This window comes from Scyliorhinus torazame, chromosome 6 (genome assembly GCF_047496885.1).
Source record: "Scyliorhinus torazame isolate Kashiwa2021f chromosome 6, sScyTor2.1, whole genome shotgun sequence".
NCBI lineage: Eukaryota > Metazoa > Chordata > Chondrichthyes > Carcharhiniformes > Scyliorhinidae > Scyliorhinus > Scyliorhinus torazame.
The window spans coordinates 287,858,642-287,875,536 of record NC_092712.1 but is presented as its reverse complement, the minus strand read 5'-3'; the positions used below and the strand labels follow the sequence as shown (position 1 = coordinate 287,875,536).

Here is a 16,895-nt window from a genome sequence, read left to right as displayed (position 1 = left end):
AGGAAGCAAGTCCCAGAAACTAATGAACAGATAGTTCGAGAAACCTAGGAATTACAAGAGATGTTCCAGGTAAACTGAACTCAAAAGAACAAAGGAACTGGCAATTGAAAAAAGGTACTGTTCATTGAAGTTAAAGCAAGGGAATGAGAGAGAGAGAGAGAGTCTCCAGTTAAAGACAGCTGAAAAGTACAGGCCTGATGGAATTGGCTAGCGACAAGCCAGTTATCTGAAGTGATCCTAAGGTTGGTGATATCTTAATGCCTGTGAAGCAATAGTGATCTATTGTGGTGGCTGTGTCCTTAGAGATCGTGTGGAAGATTGAAAGCACATGGCAATTCAAAATAGAAAATCCTTCTAAGGAGATTCTACAATCCTCAAAATTACTTCTTGCTGGAAGAAAGAGCTGAGGGAAAACGTTGTTTGGACGAAGAATCTAAGGCATGTCTTTTCAAGAGTTAAATTTGTGAAACACTTGAGTAGAAGTCAGAGTCCATTGAGGCCAGTTGGCTCACAGTGTAAGAAACATCTGGGGGAAATTGAGGTGGAATCTACAGAAGTTTGATTGGGTGTCATCTGCCACTTGGTTTCAGAGTGGGCTGTGAAGAGAAGTCAGGGATAGCAATGAAAAATCAATGATGAAACACTTTCTCTTTCCTAAAAGCTCCTCCCTTAGACAAAAGCCTTTCAAACAGCAGCTGTTATAAGTGTCAGAGGATTCCAAGAAAGTCCCAGCACTTGAAAACCCTCACATTCCGTGAGAGCCATTAATTTTGTAAGCACCCTTTTAGTTTAACCGAGCAAGCCTCACTAGCCTGTGATTGACTGTTTCCAGGTTCAGGCATAACTGTGTGATAGATTATTTATTTATTTTTCCTTTCACGTTTGAATGCATCTCAAGAACAGTTCTTTGATGCGAACCACAATGTTTGCAAACACTCTTGCAATGATTGTCTGTTCCTCACCACATCAAAGGAGCTAAATTGCTTCAGTTCCTCATTTCTCACTTCCAGGTTTCATTTGCCCCTTTCCCTGTCTACCTGGTCCCCTAAGCTCTGCACCGGAGGCTGTGTCTGGTCCCGGCAAGATGCCGACATTGAACTAATGCCCGGCTCTGTACTACTCCACTTCTTTGGGACTCAGTGTAGTCCCAGAAATAGCCACTGGTTCTGGTGGTGCTGCAGGATAAGAGCACTCACTGCTGACTATCTGATTGCATGGCAGCTCCCGGAGGAAGGATATCTTCTTGGATGGGGGCAGAAGTTCTGGATGAGCAAATTAAAGGCCCTATTGTAGTTAAATGGCTGAAGAGTGAGCTGGCCATTTGAAGCACACTTGCCTCTGACTTTTATATTGGTGTGCGGAAGGACCATACTCGTAGACTTACGTTCTGCCTGCCATATTTTCTCTCCCTTCCCCGCACCCCCAATTTTCTTCCTGTAACTTCCCCAATCCCCTCACTCTCTCTATCTCTCTCTCTCGTCTGCCTCTCCGAATTACTCGCCCCAAATCTCTTCCCCAATTTTTTTCTTTTCTTTCAGTTATCCTCACCTTCCAGATTCGTCATTCACTTTACCTTCATATTTTCCTCTCCATCTTTCAATTCCCAATCCCTGTGCTGTTCCCTGCCCACTTCCTTAGTTCTCAAAGGGCAGCACGGTAGCATTGTGGATAGCACAATTGCTTCACAGCTCCAGGGTCCCAGGTTCGATTTCGGCTTGGGTCACTGTCTGTGTGGAGTCTGCACATCCTCCCCGTGTGTGCGTGGGTTTTCTCCGGGTGCTCTGGTTTCCTCCCACAGTCCAAAGATGTGCAGGTTAGCTGGATTGGCCATGATAAATTGCCCTTAGTGTCCAAAATTCCCCTTAGTGTTGGGTGAGGTTACTGGGTTCTGGGGATAGAATGGAGGTGTTGACCTTCGGTAGGGTGCTCTTTCCAAGAGCCGGTGCAGACTCGATGGGCCGAATGGCCTCCTTCTGCACTGTGAATTCTATGATTCTATGAAAGTTCCTTCGGTGATATCACCTGGGTGTGAGGGAAACAATGTCACACAAAGGGAAACCTCTGAAGAGAGTGAAGCATCAGTTTGCTCACAACTATTCAGTTAGTTCACCCTGCCTACTTCAAGCCCAGCTGCTTGGTGGAATTGTTAAAAGTAGGAATAAATGTGCATGGGGAAAAAAGAGGATCAACTGTCAAGTTTATTGGAACTGACAAATCAACCACCAAAACGGTTAAACGTCATCTGTTGGAGAAGCCTGTTAAGTTGTTAAGGTTTTCAAAATTCTTACTTTCAATGTGACTGCTTGGCTGAAGTATGCCAGGCTCCTGGCATTAAAAGGAACGCAACAATTATCACAATCTTGAGGAGACAACACAGTTGTTACTAATCTTCTACGTCTGCACTGATGGTAAATTTGCTACCAATCAACGCATACTGGAAAGATGAACAGCAAAGCATCCATGATATTCCCAAATCCATTGCCAGTGGCAAGGCTCCCAATTCTAGCACTGGCTTCAAAGTTTTCTCCAACCATGGAATCAATCTGCTAGTTTAAAAAGAAAAATTCAAACTTTTTCAACTCACCATTTGGATTGCGTGCTTCAAATGAAATCCATTTTTCCAGGTCCTTTAGGGTATCAAAGTTGTCTAGATGAAATGCTTTTTCATGGGATCCTGAAATCGTCACAAGCTCAGCATGATTAGCAGCGCCAATACCGATGGCAAAAACATTAAGCCCTCTATCTCTGATGGCTCTGGCAGCTTCAGACACCTGATCACCTGACTCTCCATCTGTAATCAGTATGAGGTATTGTTGTATTCCAGGCCGGCCCCCTTTTGAGCTATCAAAGTAGTCGATTGTAAAGTTCAGTGCTTGGCCGGTATTTGTACCCCCATGTAACTGTTGAATCTGATGAACAGCTTTCAGTAATACTGCTTTGTCATCATATTGATCAAGCTGAAATTCCAAACGTGGCTTAGTGCTGAACTGTATGACACCAATTTGGACTCTGGTTTTACCAAACTCATTTTTGTTGATAAAGGTTTCTATAGCTGATTTTACTTTTTCAAAGTCTTGAGAGCGTATACTACTTGATCCATCGATTAGGAAAATGATGTCCGCCACTTCTGGATTACTGCCGGCTGCAGGAAAATAAATCAAAAAAGATTTGTTTGCAATTTCATCATTTGTGCCAGGAAGGAGAGGGAGTTTTAAGCAATCTATGTTTGTATAGTTGGAGATTAGAAGTAAAGGTAGTGGTTCTCCGGCTGCGTCCACCTGGTGACAGGAAAATGAGGAACGAGGTCATTGGGAACCCATCTCCATTCTACGTGGCACACCATTGGCATTCATGCGGCGGGCGGGCAGCAGAATCCGGCCCAAAGGTACAGATTTAGTGAGTATAATTCAATCTTTTTTTGAAATAAAGTTGAACACTTAAGTTTAATTTGCGCTCAGCAATGGTGTTTGCATGTTTGGGAGGTTTGGTTTCATTTCAAACTTTGACTGTTTTGTGATTAGAGAGTTTACCATGTTAAAAACCAAACAGGAGCACTGGAATTTGCTTAGCAACCAGGGGCCACTTTAAGTTTGAAATTCTTTTTGCATTTAGTTAAGGCTGGACCCAAGGCAGCTGGAGGTAGGTAGCTGGAGGAGAAACAGCTCTCCCAACTGTGCCAGAAGCAGAGAAGCAGAACAATGAAGTCATGGGAAGGAAGCAAGTCCCAGAGACTAACGAACAAATGGTTCGAGAAACCTTGGAATTACAAGAGATGTTCCAGGAAAATGGGAGTCAAAACAACAAAGGACCTGGAAATTGAAAAAAGGTACTGTTCATTGACGTTAAAGGAAGGGACAGAGAGAGAGAATCTCCAGTTAAAGACAGCTGAAAAGTACAGACCTGATGGAGTCGGCTAGCAAGAAGCCAGTTATCTGAAGTAATCCTAAGGTTGGTGAGATCTTAATGCCTGTGAAGCAACAGTGATCTATTGTGGAGGCTGTGTCCTTAGAGATCGTGTGGAAGATTGAAAGCACATGGCAATTCAAAATAGAAAATCCTTCGAAGGAGATTCTACAATCCTCAAAATTACTTCTTGCTGGAAGAAAGAGCTGAGGGAAAACGTTGTTTGGACGAAGAATCTAAGGCATGTCTTTTCAAGAGTTAAATTTGTGAAACACTTGAGTAGAAGTCAGAGTCCATTGAGGCCAGTTGGCTCACAGTGTAAGAAACATCTGGGGGAAATTGAGGTGGAATCTACAGAAGTTTGATTGGGTGTCATCTGCCACTTGGTTTCAGAGTGGGCTGTGAAGAGAAGTCAGGGATAGCAATGAAAAATCAATGATGAAACACTTTCTCTTTCCTAAAAGCTCCTCCCTTAGACAAAAGCCTTTCAAACAGCAGCTGTTACAAGTGTCAGAGGATTCCAAGAAAGCCCCCAGCACTTCAAAACCGTCACATTCCCTGAGAGCCATTAATTTTGTAAGCACCCATTTAGCTTCACCGAGCAAGACCTCACTAGCCTGTGATTGACTGTTTCCAGGTTCAGGCATAACTGTGTGATGGATTATTTATTTATTGTTCCCTTCACGTTTGAATGCATCTCAAGTACAGTTCTTTGATGCGAACCACAATGTTTACAAACATGCTTGCAATGATTGTCTGCTCCTCACCACATCAAAGGAGCTAAATAGTTTAATTTCCTCATTTCTCACCTCCAGGTTTCATTTGCCCGTTTCACTGTCTAACTGGTCCCCTTAACTCTCCACCGGAGGCTGTGTCTGGTGCCGGCAAGATCCTGAACTTGAACTAATGCTCGGCTCCGTATTACTTCACTTCTTTGGGACTCTGTGTAGTCCCAGAAGTGGCCACCGGTTCTGGTGGTGCTGCAGGATAAGAGCACTCATTGCTGACTATTTGATTGCATGGCAGCTCCCGGATTCCACTTGGATGGGGGCAGAAGTTCTGGCTGAGCCAATTAAAGGCCCTATTGTATCTAAATGGCTGACGGGTGAGCTGGCCATTTGAAGCACACTTGCCTCTGACTTTTACATTGGTGTGCAGAAGGAGCATACTTGTAGAGTAAAGTTCTGCCACCCATATTTTCTCTCCCTCCCCCGCACCCCCAATTTTCTTCCGGCAACTTCCCCAATCCCCTCACTCTCTCTATCTCTCTCTCTCGTATGCCTCTCCAAATTGCTCTCCCCAAATCTCTTCCCCAATTTTTTTCTTTTCTTTCAGTTCTCCTCACCTTGCAGCATTGTCATTCACTTTTCCTTCATACTTTCCTCTCCATCTTTCCACTCCCAATCCCTGTGCTGGTCCCTGCCCACTTCCTTAGTTCTCAAGTTCCTTCGGTGATATCACCTGGGTATGAGGGAAACAACCTCACACAAAGGGAAACCTCTGAAGGGAGTGAAGCATCAGTTTGCTCACAACCATTCAGTTATTTCACCCTGCCTACTTCAAGCCCAGCTGCTTGGTGGAATTGTGAAAAGTAGGAATAAATGTGCATGGGGAAAAAAGAGGATAAACTGTCAAGTTCATTGGAACTGACAAATCAACCACCAAAACCGTTAGACGTCATCTGTTGGAGGAACCTGTTAAGTTATTAAGGTTTTCAAAATTATTCCTTTCAATGTGGCTGCTTGGCTGAAGTATGCCAGGCTTCTGGCATTAAAAGGAACTCAACAATTATCACAATCTTGAGGAGACTACACAGTTGTTCCTAATCTTCTACGTCTGCCCTGATGGTAAATTTGCTACCAATCAACGCATACTGGAAAATTGAACAGCAAAGCATCCATGATATTCCCAAATCCACTCACTGCCAGTGGGCAAGGCTCCCAATTCTAGCACTGGCTTCAAAGTTTTCTCCAACCATGGAATCAATCTGCTAGTTTAAAAAGTAATATTCAAAATTTCTCAACTCACCATTTGGACTGTGTGCTTCAAATGAAATCCATTGTTCCAGGTCCTTTAGGGTATCAAAGTTGTCTAGATGAAATGCTTTTTCATGGGATCCTGAAATCGTCACAAGCTCACCATGATTAGCAGAGCCAATACCGATGGCAAAAACATTAAGCCCTCTATCTCTGATGGCTCTGGCAGCTTCAGACACATGATCGCCTGACTCTCCATCTGTAATCAGTATGAGGTATTGTTGTATTCCAGGCCGGCCCCCTTTTGAGCTATCAAAGTAGTCGATTGTAAAGTTCAGTGCTTGGCCGGTATTTGTACCCCCATGTAACTGCTGAATCTGATGAACAGCTTTCAGTAATACTGCTTTGTCATCATATTGATCAAGCTGAAATTCCAAACGTGGCTTAGTGCTGAACTGTATGATGCCAATTTGGACTCTGGTTTTACCAAACTCATTTTTGTTGATAAAGCTTATTATAGCTTCTTTTACTTGTTCAAAGTTTTGAGAGTGTATACTACTTGATCCATCGATTAGGAAAATGATGTCCGCCACTTCTGGATTACTGCCCGCTGCAGGGAAATAAAACAAAAAAGATTTGTTTGCAATTTCATCATTTGTGCCAGGAAGCAGAGGGACTTTTAAGCAATCTATGTTTGTATTGTTGGATATTAGAAGTAAAAGTAGTGTTTCTCCGGCCGCGTTCACCTGGCGACAGGAAAATGAGGAACGAGGTCATTGGAGAACGCATCTCCATTCTACGTGGCACACCGTTGGCGTTCATGCGGCGGGCGGACAGCAGAATCCGGCCCAAAGGTACAGATTTAAGTGAGTATAATTAAATGTTTTTTTGAAATAAAGTTTAACACTTCAGTTTAATTTGCGCTAAGCAATGGTGCTTGCATGTTTGGGAGGTTTGGTTTCATTTCAAACTTTGTCTGTATTGTTATTAGAGAGTTTACATTGTTAAAAATCAAACAGGAGCACTGGAATTTGGTTCACAACCAGGGGCCACTTTAAGTTAGAAAGACTTTTTGCATTTAGTTAAGGCTGGACCCAAGGCTGCTGGAGGTAGGTAGCTGGAGGAGAAACAGCTCTCCCAACTGTGCCAGAAGCAGAGAAGCAGAACAATGAAGTCATGGGAAGGAAGCAAGTCCCAGAAACTAATGAACAGATAGTTCGAGAAACCTAGGAATTACAAGAGATGTTCCAGGTAAACTGAACTCAAAAGAACAAAGGAACTGGCAATTGAAAAAAGGTACTGTTCATTGAAGTTAAAGCAAGGGAATGAGAGAGAGAGAGAGAGTCTCCAGTTAAAGACAGCTGAAAAGTACAGGCCTGATGGAGTCGGCTAGCGACAAGCCAGTTATCTGAAGTGATCCTAAGGTTGGTGATATCTTAATGCCTGTGAAGCAATAGTGATCTATTGTTGTGGCTGTGTCCTTAGAGATCGTGTGGAAGATTGAAAGCACATGGCAATTCAAAATAGAAAATCCTTCTAAGGAGATTCTACAATCCTCAAAATTACTTCTTGCTGGAAGAAAGAGCTGAGGGAAAACGTTGTTTGGACGAAGAATCTAAGGCATGTCTTTTCAAGAGTTAAATTTGTGAAACACTTGAGTAGAAGTCAGAGTCCATTGAGGCCAGTTGGCTCACAGTGTAAGAAACATCTGGGGGAAATTGAGGTGGAATCTACAGAAGTTTGATTGGGTGTCATCTGCCACTTGGTTTCAGAGTGGGCTGTGAAGAGAAGTCAGGGAGAGCAATGAAAAATCAATGATGAAACACTTTCTCTTTCCTAAAAGCTCCTCCCTTAGACAAAAGCCTTTCAAACAGCAGCTGTTATAAGTGTCAGAGGATTCCAAGAAAGTCCCAGCACTTGAAAACCCTCACATTCCCTGAGAGCCATTAATTTTGTAAGCACCCTTTTAGTTTAACCGAGCAAGCCTCACTAGCCTGTGATTGACTGTTTCCAGGTTCAGGCATAACTGTGTGATGGATTATTTATTTATTTTTCCTTTCACGTTTGAATGCATCTCAAGTACAGTTCTTTGATGCGAACCACAATGTTTGCAAACACTCTTGCAATGATTGTCTGTTCCTCACCACATCAAAGGAGCTAAATTGCTTCAGTTCCTCATTTCTCACTTCCAGGTTTCATTTGCCCCTTTCCCTGTCTACCTGGTCCCCTAAGCTCTGCACCGGAGGCTGTGTCTGGTCCCGGCAAGATGCCGACATTGAACTAATGCCCGGCTCTGTACTACTCCACTTCTTTGGGACTCAGTGTAGTCCCAGAAATAGCCACTGGTTCTGGTGGTGCTGCAGGATAAGAGCACTCACTGCTGACTATCTGATTGCATGGCAGCTCCCGGAGGAAGGATATCTTCTTGGATGGGGGCAGAAGTTCTGGATGAGCAAATTAAAGGCCCTATTGTAGTTAAATGGCTGAAGAGTGAGCTGGCCATTTGAAGCACACTTGCCTCTGACTTTTATATTGGTGTGCGGAAGGACCATACTCGTAGACTTACGTTCTGCCTGCCATATTTTCTCTCCCTTCCCCGCACCCCCAATTTTCTTCCTGTAACTTCCCCAATCCCCTCACTCTCTCTATCTCTCTCTCTCGTCTGCCTCTCCGAATTACTCGCCCCAAATCTCTTCCCCAATTTTTTTCTTTTCTTTCAGTTATCCTCACCTTCCAGATTCGTCATTCACTTTACCTTCATATTTTCCTCTCCATCTTTCAATTCCCAATCCCTGTGCTGTTCCCTGCCCACTTCCTTAGTTCTCAAAGGGCAGCACGGTAGCATTGTGGATAGCACAATTGCTTCACAGCTCCAGGGTCCCAGGTTCGATTTCGGCTTGGGTCACTGTCTGTGTGGAGTCTGCACATCCTCCCCGTGTGTGCGTGGGTTTCCTCCGGGTGCTCTGGTTTCCTCCCACAGTCCAAAGATGTGCAGGTTAGCTGGATTGGCCATGATAAATTGCCCTTAGTGTCCAAAATTCCCCTTAGTGTTGGGTGAGGTTACTGGGTTCTGGGGATAGAATGGAGGTGTTGACCTTCGGTAGGGTGCTCTTTCCAAGAGCCGGTGCAGACTCGATGGGCCGAATGGCCTCCTTCTGCACTGTGAATTCTATGATTCTATGAAAGTTCCTTCGGTGATATCACCTGGGTGTGAGGGAAACAATGTCACACAAAGGGAAACCTCTGAAGAGAGTGAAGCATCAGTTTGCTCACAACTATTCAGTTAGTTCACCCTGCCTACTTCAAGCCCAGCTGCTTGGTGGAATTGTTAAAAGTAGGAATAAATGTGCATGGGGAAAAAAGAGGATCAACTGTCAAGTTTATTGGAACTGACAAATCAACCACCAAAACGGTTAAACGTCATCTGTTGGAGAAGCCTGTTAAGTTGTTAAGGTTTTCAAAATTCTTACTTTCAATGTGACTGCTTGGCTGAGTATGCCAGGCTCCTGGCATTAAAAGGAACGCAACAATTATCACAATCTTGAGGAGACAACACAGTTGTTACTAATCTTCTACGTCTGCACTGATGGTAAATTTGCTACCAATCAACGCATACTGGAAAGATGAACAGCAAAGCATCCATGATATTCCCAAATCCATTGCCAGTGGCAAGGCTCCCAATTCTAGCACTGGCTTCAAAGTTTTCTCCAACCATGGAATCAATCTGCTAGTTTAAAAAGAAAAATTCAAACTTTTTCAACTCACCATTTGGATTGCGTGCTTCAAATGAAATCCATTTTTCCAGGTCCTTTAGGGTATCAAAGTTGTCTAGATGAAATGCTTTTTCATGGGATCCTGAAATCGTCACAAGCTCAGCATGATTAGCAGCGCCAATACCGATGGCAAAAACATTAAGCCCTCTATCTCTGATGGCTCTGGCAGCTTCAGACACCTGATCACCTGACTCTCCATCTGTAATCAGTATGAGGTATTGTTGTATTCCAGGCCGGCCCCCTTTTGAGCTATCAAAGTAGCCGATTGTAAAGTTCAGTGCTTGGCCGGTATTTGTACCCCCATGTAACTGCTGAATCTGATGAACAGCTTTCAGTAATACTGCTTTGTCATCATATTGATCAAGCTGAAATTCCAAACGTGGCTCAGTGCTGAACTGTATGACACCAATTTGGACTCTGGTTTTACCAATCTCATTTTTGTTGATAAAGCTTATTATAGCTTCTTTTACTTGTTCAAAGTTTTGAGAGTGTATACTACTTGATCCATCGATTAGGAAAATGATGTCCGCCACTTCTGGATTACTGCCCGCTGCAGGGAAATAAATCAAAAAAGATTTGTTTGCAATTTCATCATTTGTGCCAGGAAGGAGAGGGAGTTTTAAGCAATCTAGGTTTGTATTGTTGGATATTAGAAGTAAAGGTAGTGGTTCTCCGGCTGCGTCCACCTGGTGACAGGAAAATGAGGAACGAGGTCATTGGGAACCCATCTCCATTCTACGTGGCACACCATTGGCATTCATGCGGCGGGCGGGCAGCAGAATCCGGCCCAAAGGTACAGATTTAGTGAGTATAATTAAATCTTTTTTTGAAATAAAGTTGAACACTTAAGTTTAATTTGCGCTAAGCAATGGTGTTTGCATGTTTGGGAGGTTTGGTTTCATTTCAAACTTTGACTGTTTTGTGATTAGAGAGTTTACCATGTTAAAAACCAAACAGGAGCACTGGAATTTGCTTAGCAACCAGGGGCCACTTTAAGTTTGAAATTCTTTTTGCATTTAGTTAAGGCTGGACCCAAGGCAGCTGGAGGTAGGTAGCTGGAGGAGAAACAGCTCTCCCAACTGTGCCAGAAGCAGAGAAGCAGAACAATGAAGTCATGGGAAGGAAGCAAGTCCCAGAGACTAATGAACAAATGGTTCGAGAAACCTTGGAATTACAAGAGATGTTCCAGGAAAATGGGGGTCAAAACAACAAAGGACCTGGAAATTGTAAAAAGGTACTGTTCATTGAAGTTAAAGGAAGGGACAGAGAGAGAGAGAGAGTCTCCATTTAAAGATTGCTGAAAAGTACAGACCTGATGGAGTCGGCTAGCAAGAAGCCAGTTATCTGAAGTAATCCTAAGGTTGGTGATATCTTAATGCCTGTGAAGCAACAGTGATCTATTGTGGTGGCTGTGTCCTTAGAGATCGTGTGGAAGATTGTAAGCACATGGCAATTCAAAATAGAAAATCCTTCGAAGGAGATTCTACAATCCTCAAAATTACTTCTTGCTGGAAGAAAGAGCTGAGGGAAAACGTTCTTTGGACGAAGATTCTAAGGCATGTCTTTTCAAGACTTAAATTTGTGAAACACTTGAGTGGAAGTCAGAGCCCATTGAGGCCAGTTGGCTCACAGTGTAAGAAACATCTGGGGGGAATTGAGGTGGAATCTACAGAAGTTAAATTGGGTGTATCTGCCACTTGGTTTTAGAGTGGGCTGTGAAGAGAAGTCAGGGATTGCAGTGAAAAATCAATGATGAAACACTTTCCCTTTCCTAAAAGCTGCTCCCTTAGACAAAAGCCTTTCAAACAGCAGCTGTTACAAGTGTCAGAGGATTCCAAGAAAGCCCCCAGCACTTCAAAACCGTCACATTCCCTGAGAGCCATTAATTTTGTAAGCACCCATTTAGCTTCACCGAGCAAGACCTCACTAGCCTGTGATTGACTGTTTCCAGGTTCAGGCATAACTGTCTGATGGATGATTTATTTATTGTTCCCTTCACGTTTGAATGCATCTCAAGTACAGTTCTTTGATGCGAACCACAATGTTTACAAACACGCTTGCAATGATTGTCTGCTCCTCACCACATCAAAGGAGCTAAATAGTTTAATTTCCTCATTTCTCACCTCCAGGTTTCATTTGCCCGTTTCACTGTCTAACTGGTCCCCTTAACTCTCCACCGGAGGCTGTGTCTGGTGCCGGCAAGATCCTGAACTTGAACTAATGCTCGGCTCCGTATTACTTCACTTCTTTGGGACTCTGTGTAGTCCCAGAAATGGCCACCGGTTCTGGTGGTGCTGCAGGATAAGAGCACTCATTGCTGACTATTTGATTGCATGGCAGCTCCCGGAGGCAGGATATCCACTTGGATGGGGGCAGAAGTTCTGGCTGAGCCAATTAAAGGCCCTATTGTATCTAAATGGCTGACGGGTGAGCTGGCCATTTGAAGCACACTTGCCTCTGACTTTTACATTGGTGTGCAGAAGGAGCATACTTGTAGAGTAAAGTTCTGCCACCCATATTTTCTCTCCCTCCCCCGCACCCCCAATTTTCTACCTGCAACTTCCCCAATCCCCTCACTCTCTCTATCTCTCTCTCTCGTATGCCTCTCCAAATTGCTCTCCCCAAATCTCTTCCCCAATTTTTTTCTTTTCTTTCAGTTCTCCTCACCTTCCAGCATTGTCATTCACTTTTCCTTCATACTTTCATCTCCATCTTTCCACTCCCAATCCCTGTGCTGGTCCCTGCCCACTTCCTTAGTTCTCAAGTTCCTTCGGTGATATCACCTGGGTATGAGGGAAACAACCTCACACAAAGGGAAACCTCTGAAGGGAGTGAAGCATCAGTTTGCTCACAACCATTCAGTTATTTCACCCTGCCTACTTCAAGCCCAGCTGCTTGGTGGAATTGTGAAAAGTAGGAATAAATGCGCATGGGGAAAAAAGAGGATAAACTGTCAAGTTCATTGGAACTGACAAATCAACCACCAAAAGCGTTAGACGTCATCTGTTGGAGGAACCTGTTAAGTTATTAAGGTTTTCAAAATTATTCCTTTCAATGTGGCTGCTTGCGTGAAGTATGTCAGGCTTCTGGCATTAAAAGGAACTCAACAATTATCACAATCTTGAGGAGACTACACAGTTGTTCCTAATCTTCTACGTCTGCCCTGATGGTAAATTTGCTACCAATCAACGCATACTGGAAAATTGGAACAGCAAAGCATCCATGATATTCCCAAATCCACTCACTGCCAGTGGGCAAGGCTCCCAATTCTAGCACTGGCTTCAAAGTTTTCTCCAACCATGGAATCAATCTGCTAGTTTAAAAAGTAATATTCAAAATTTTTCAACTCACCATTTGGACTGTGTGCTTCAAATGAAATCCATTTTTCCAGGTCCTTTAGGGTATCAAAGTTGTCTAGATGAAATGCGTTTTAATGGGATCCGGAAATCGTCACAAGCTCAGCATGATTAGCAGAGCCAATACCGATGGCAAAAACATTAAGCCCTCTATCTCTGATGGCTCTGGCAGCTTCAGACACATGATCGCCTGACTCTCCATCTGTAATCAGTATGAGGTATTGTCGTATTCCAGGCCGGCCCCCTTTTGAGCTATCAAAGTAGTCGATTGTAAAGTTCAGTGCTTGGCCGGTATTTGTACCCCCATGTAACTGCTGAATCTGATGAACAGCTTTCAGTAATACTGCTTTGTCATCATATTGATCAAGCTGAAATTCCAAACGTGGCTTAGTGCTGAACTGTATGATGCCAATTTGGACTCTGGTTTTACCAAACTCATTTTTGTTGATAAAGCTTATTATAGCTTCTTTTACTTGTTCAAAGTTTTGAGAGTGTATACTACTTGATCCATCGATTAGGAAAATGATGTCCGCCACTTCTGGATTACTGCCCGCTGCAGGGAAATAAAACAAAAAAGATTTGTTTGCAATTTCATCATTTGTGCCAGGAAGGAGAGGGAGTTTTAAGCAATCTATGTTTGTATTGTTGGATATTAGAAGTAAAGGTAGTGTTTCTCCGGCTGCGTTCACCTGGCGACAGGAAAATGAGGAACGAGGTCATTGGAGAACGCATCTCCATTCTACGTGGCACACCGTTGGCGTTCATGCGGCGGGCGGGCAGCAGAATCCGGCCCAAAGGTACAGATTTAAGTGAGTATAATTAAATGTTTTTTTGAAATAAAGTTTAACACTTCAGTTTAATTTGCGCTAAGCAATGGTGCTTGCATGTTTGGGAGGTTTGGTTTCATTTCAAACTTTGTCTGTATTGTTATTAGAGAGTTTACATTGTTAAAAATCAAACAGGAGCACTGGAATTTGGTTCACAACCAGGGGCCACTTTAAGTTAGAAAGACTTTTTGCATTTAGTTAAGGCTGGACCCAAGGCTGCTGGAGGTAGGTAGCTGGAGGAGAAACAGCTCTGCCAACTGTGCCAGAAGCAGAGAAGCAGAACAATGAAGTCATGGGAAGGAAGCAAGTCCCAGAAACTAATGAACAGATAGTTCGAGAAACCTAGGAATTACAAGAGATGTTCCAGGTAAACTGAACTCAAAAGAACAAAGGAACGGGCAATTGAAAAAAGGTACTGTTCATTGAAGTTAAAGCAAGGGAAAGAGAAAGAGAGAGAGTCTCCAGTTAAAGACAGCTGAAAAGTACAGACCTGATGGAGTTGGCTAGCGACAAGCCAGTTATCTGAAGTAATCGTAAGGTTGGTGATATCTTAATGCCTGTGAAGCAATAGTGATCTGTTGTTGTAGCTGTGTCCTTAGAGATCGTGTGGAAGATTGAAAGCACATGGCAATTCAAAATAGAAAATCCTTCTAAGGAGATTCTACAATCCTCAAAATTACTTCTTGCTGGAAGAAAGAGCTGAGGGAAAACGTTGTTTGGACGAAGATTCTAAGGCATGTCTTTTCAAGAGTTAAATTTGTGAAACACTAGCCTGTGATTGACTGTTTCCAGGTTCAGGCATAACTGTGTCATGGATTATTTATTTATTTTTCCCTTCACGTTTGAATGCATCTCAAGTACAGTTCTTTGATGCGAACCACAATGTTTGCAAACACTCTTGCAATGATTGTCTGTTCCTCACCACATTAAAGGAGCTAAATTGCTTCATTTCCTCATTTCTCACTTCCAGGTTTCGTGTGCCCCTTTCCCTGTCTACCTGGTCCCCTAAGCTCTGCACCGGAGGCTGTGTCTGGTCCCGGCAAGATGCCAACCTTGAACTAATGCCCGGCTCCGTACTACTCCATTTCTTTGGGACTCAGTGTAGTCCCAGAAATAGCCACTGGTTCTGGTGGTGCTGCAGGATAAGAGCACTCACTGCTGACTATTTGATTGCATGGCAGCTCCCGGAGGCAGGATATCCTCTTGGATGGGGGCAGAAGTTCTGGCTGAGCCAATTAAAGGCCCTATTGTATCTAAATGGCTGACGGGAGAGCTGGCCATTTGAAGCACACTTGCCTCTGACTTTTACATTGGTGTGCAGAAGGAGCATACTTGTAGATTAAAGTTCTGCCACCCATATTTTCTCTCCCTCCCCCGCACCCCAAATTTTCTTCCTGCAACTTCCCCAATCCCCTCACTCTCTCTATCTCTCTCTCTCGTCTGCCTCTCCGAATTACTCGCCCCAAATCTCTTCCCCAATTTTTTTCTTTTCTTTCAGTTATCCTCACCTTCCAGATTCGTCATTCACTTTACCTTCATATTTTCCTCTCCATCTTTCAATTCCCAATCCCTGTGCTGTTCCCTGCCCACTTCCTTAGTTCTCAAAGGGCAGCACGGTAGCATTGTGGATAGCACAATTGCTTCACAGCTCCAGGGTCCCAGGTTCGATTTCGGCTTGGGTCACTGTCTGTGTGGAGTCTGCACATCCTCCCCGTGTGTGCGTGGGTTTTCTCCGGGTGCTCTGGGTTCCTCCCACAGTCCAAAGATGTGCAGGTTAGCTGGATTGGCCATGATAAATTGCCCTTAGTGTCCAAAATTCCCCTTAGTGTTGGGTGAGGTTACTGGGTTCTGGGGATAGAATGGAGGTGTTGACCTTCGGTAGGGTGCTCTTTCCAAGAGCCGGTGCAGACTCGATGGGCCGAATGGCCTCCTTCTGCACTGTGAATTCTATGATTCTATGAAAGTTCCTTCGGTGATATCACCTGGGTGTGAGGGAAACAATGTCACACAAAGGGAAACCTCTGAAGAGAGTGAAGCATCAGTTTGCTCACAACTATTCAGTTAGTTCACCCTGCCTACTTCAAGCCCAGCTGCTTGGTGGAATTGTTAAAAGTAGGAATAAATGTGCATGGGGAAAAAAGAGGATCAACTGTCAAGTTTATTGGAACTGACAAATCAACCACCAAAACGGTTAAACGTCATCTGTTGGAGAAGCCTGTTAAGTTGTTAAGGTTTTCAAAATTCTTACTTTCAATGTGACTGCTTGGCTGAAGTATGCCAGGCTCCTGGCATTAAAAGGAACGCAACAATTATCACAATCTTGAGGAGACAACACAGTTGTTCCTAATCTTCTACGTCTGCACTGATGGTAAATTTGCTACCAATCAACGCATACTGGAAAGATGAACAGCAAAGCATCCATGATATTCCCAAATCCATTGCCAGTGGCAAGGCTCCCAATTATAGCACTGGCTTCAAAGTTTTCTCCAACCATGAAATCAATCTGCTAGTTTTAAAAGAAAAATTCAAACTTTTTAAACTCACCATTTGGACTGCGTGCTTCAAATGAAATCCATTTTTCCAGGTCCTTTAGGGTATCAAAGTTGTCTAGATGAAATGCTTTTTCATGGGATCCTGAAATCGTCACAAGCTCAGCATGATTAGCAGCGCCAATACCGATGGCAAAAACATTAAGCCCTCTATCTCTGATGCCTCTGGCAGCTTCAGACACCTGATCACCTGACTCTCCATCTGTAATCAGTATGAGGTATTGTTGTATTCCAGGCCGGCCCCCTTTTGAGCTATCAAAGTAGCCGATTGTAAAGTTCAGTGCTTGGCCGGTATTTGTACCCCCATGTAACTGCTGAATCTGATGAACAGCTTTCAGTAATACTGCTTTGTCATCATATTGATCAAGCTGAAATTCCAAACGTGGCTTAGTGCTGAACTGTATGACACCAATTTGGACTCTGGTTTTACCAAACTCATTTTTGTTGATAAAGCTTATTATAGCTTCTTTTACTTGTTCAAAGTTTTGCGAGTGTATACTACTTGATCCAT

General features: G+C 43.5%; 1 protein-coding gene across 1 annotated transcript; it reads right to left on the bottom strand.

The window, feature by feature from the left end:
- Window positions 1-2,546: 2,546 nt before the first annotated feature.
- Window positions 2,547-16,586, bottom strand: LOC140425870 (collagen alpha-4(VI) chain-like). The gene is made up of 3 exons (XM_072510251.1): window positions 16,580-16,586; window positions 16,380-16,547; window positions 2,547-3,142 (listed from the first exon to the last, which is right to left on the bottom strand). Exons 1-3 carry the CDS (start codon window positions 16,584-16,586, stop codon window positions 2,547-2,549), a joined length of 771 nt encoding a protein of 256 aa, XP_072366352.1.
- Between the last annotated feature and the right edge of the window lie 309 nt (window positions 16,587-16,895).

Coding starts and splice junctions, on each gene's coding strand:
- LOC140425870 (XM_072510251.1), bottom strand. Junction 3,143..16,379: donor TGAAGCACGCAGTCCAAATG/GTGAGTTTAAAA, acceptor ATTTTCCTGCAG/CCGGCAGTAATCCAGAAGTG.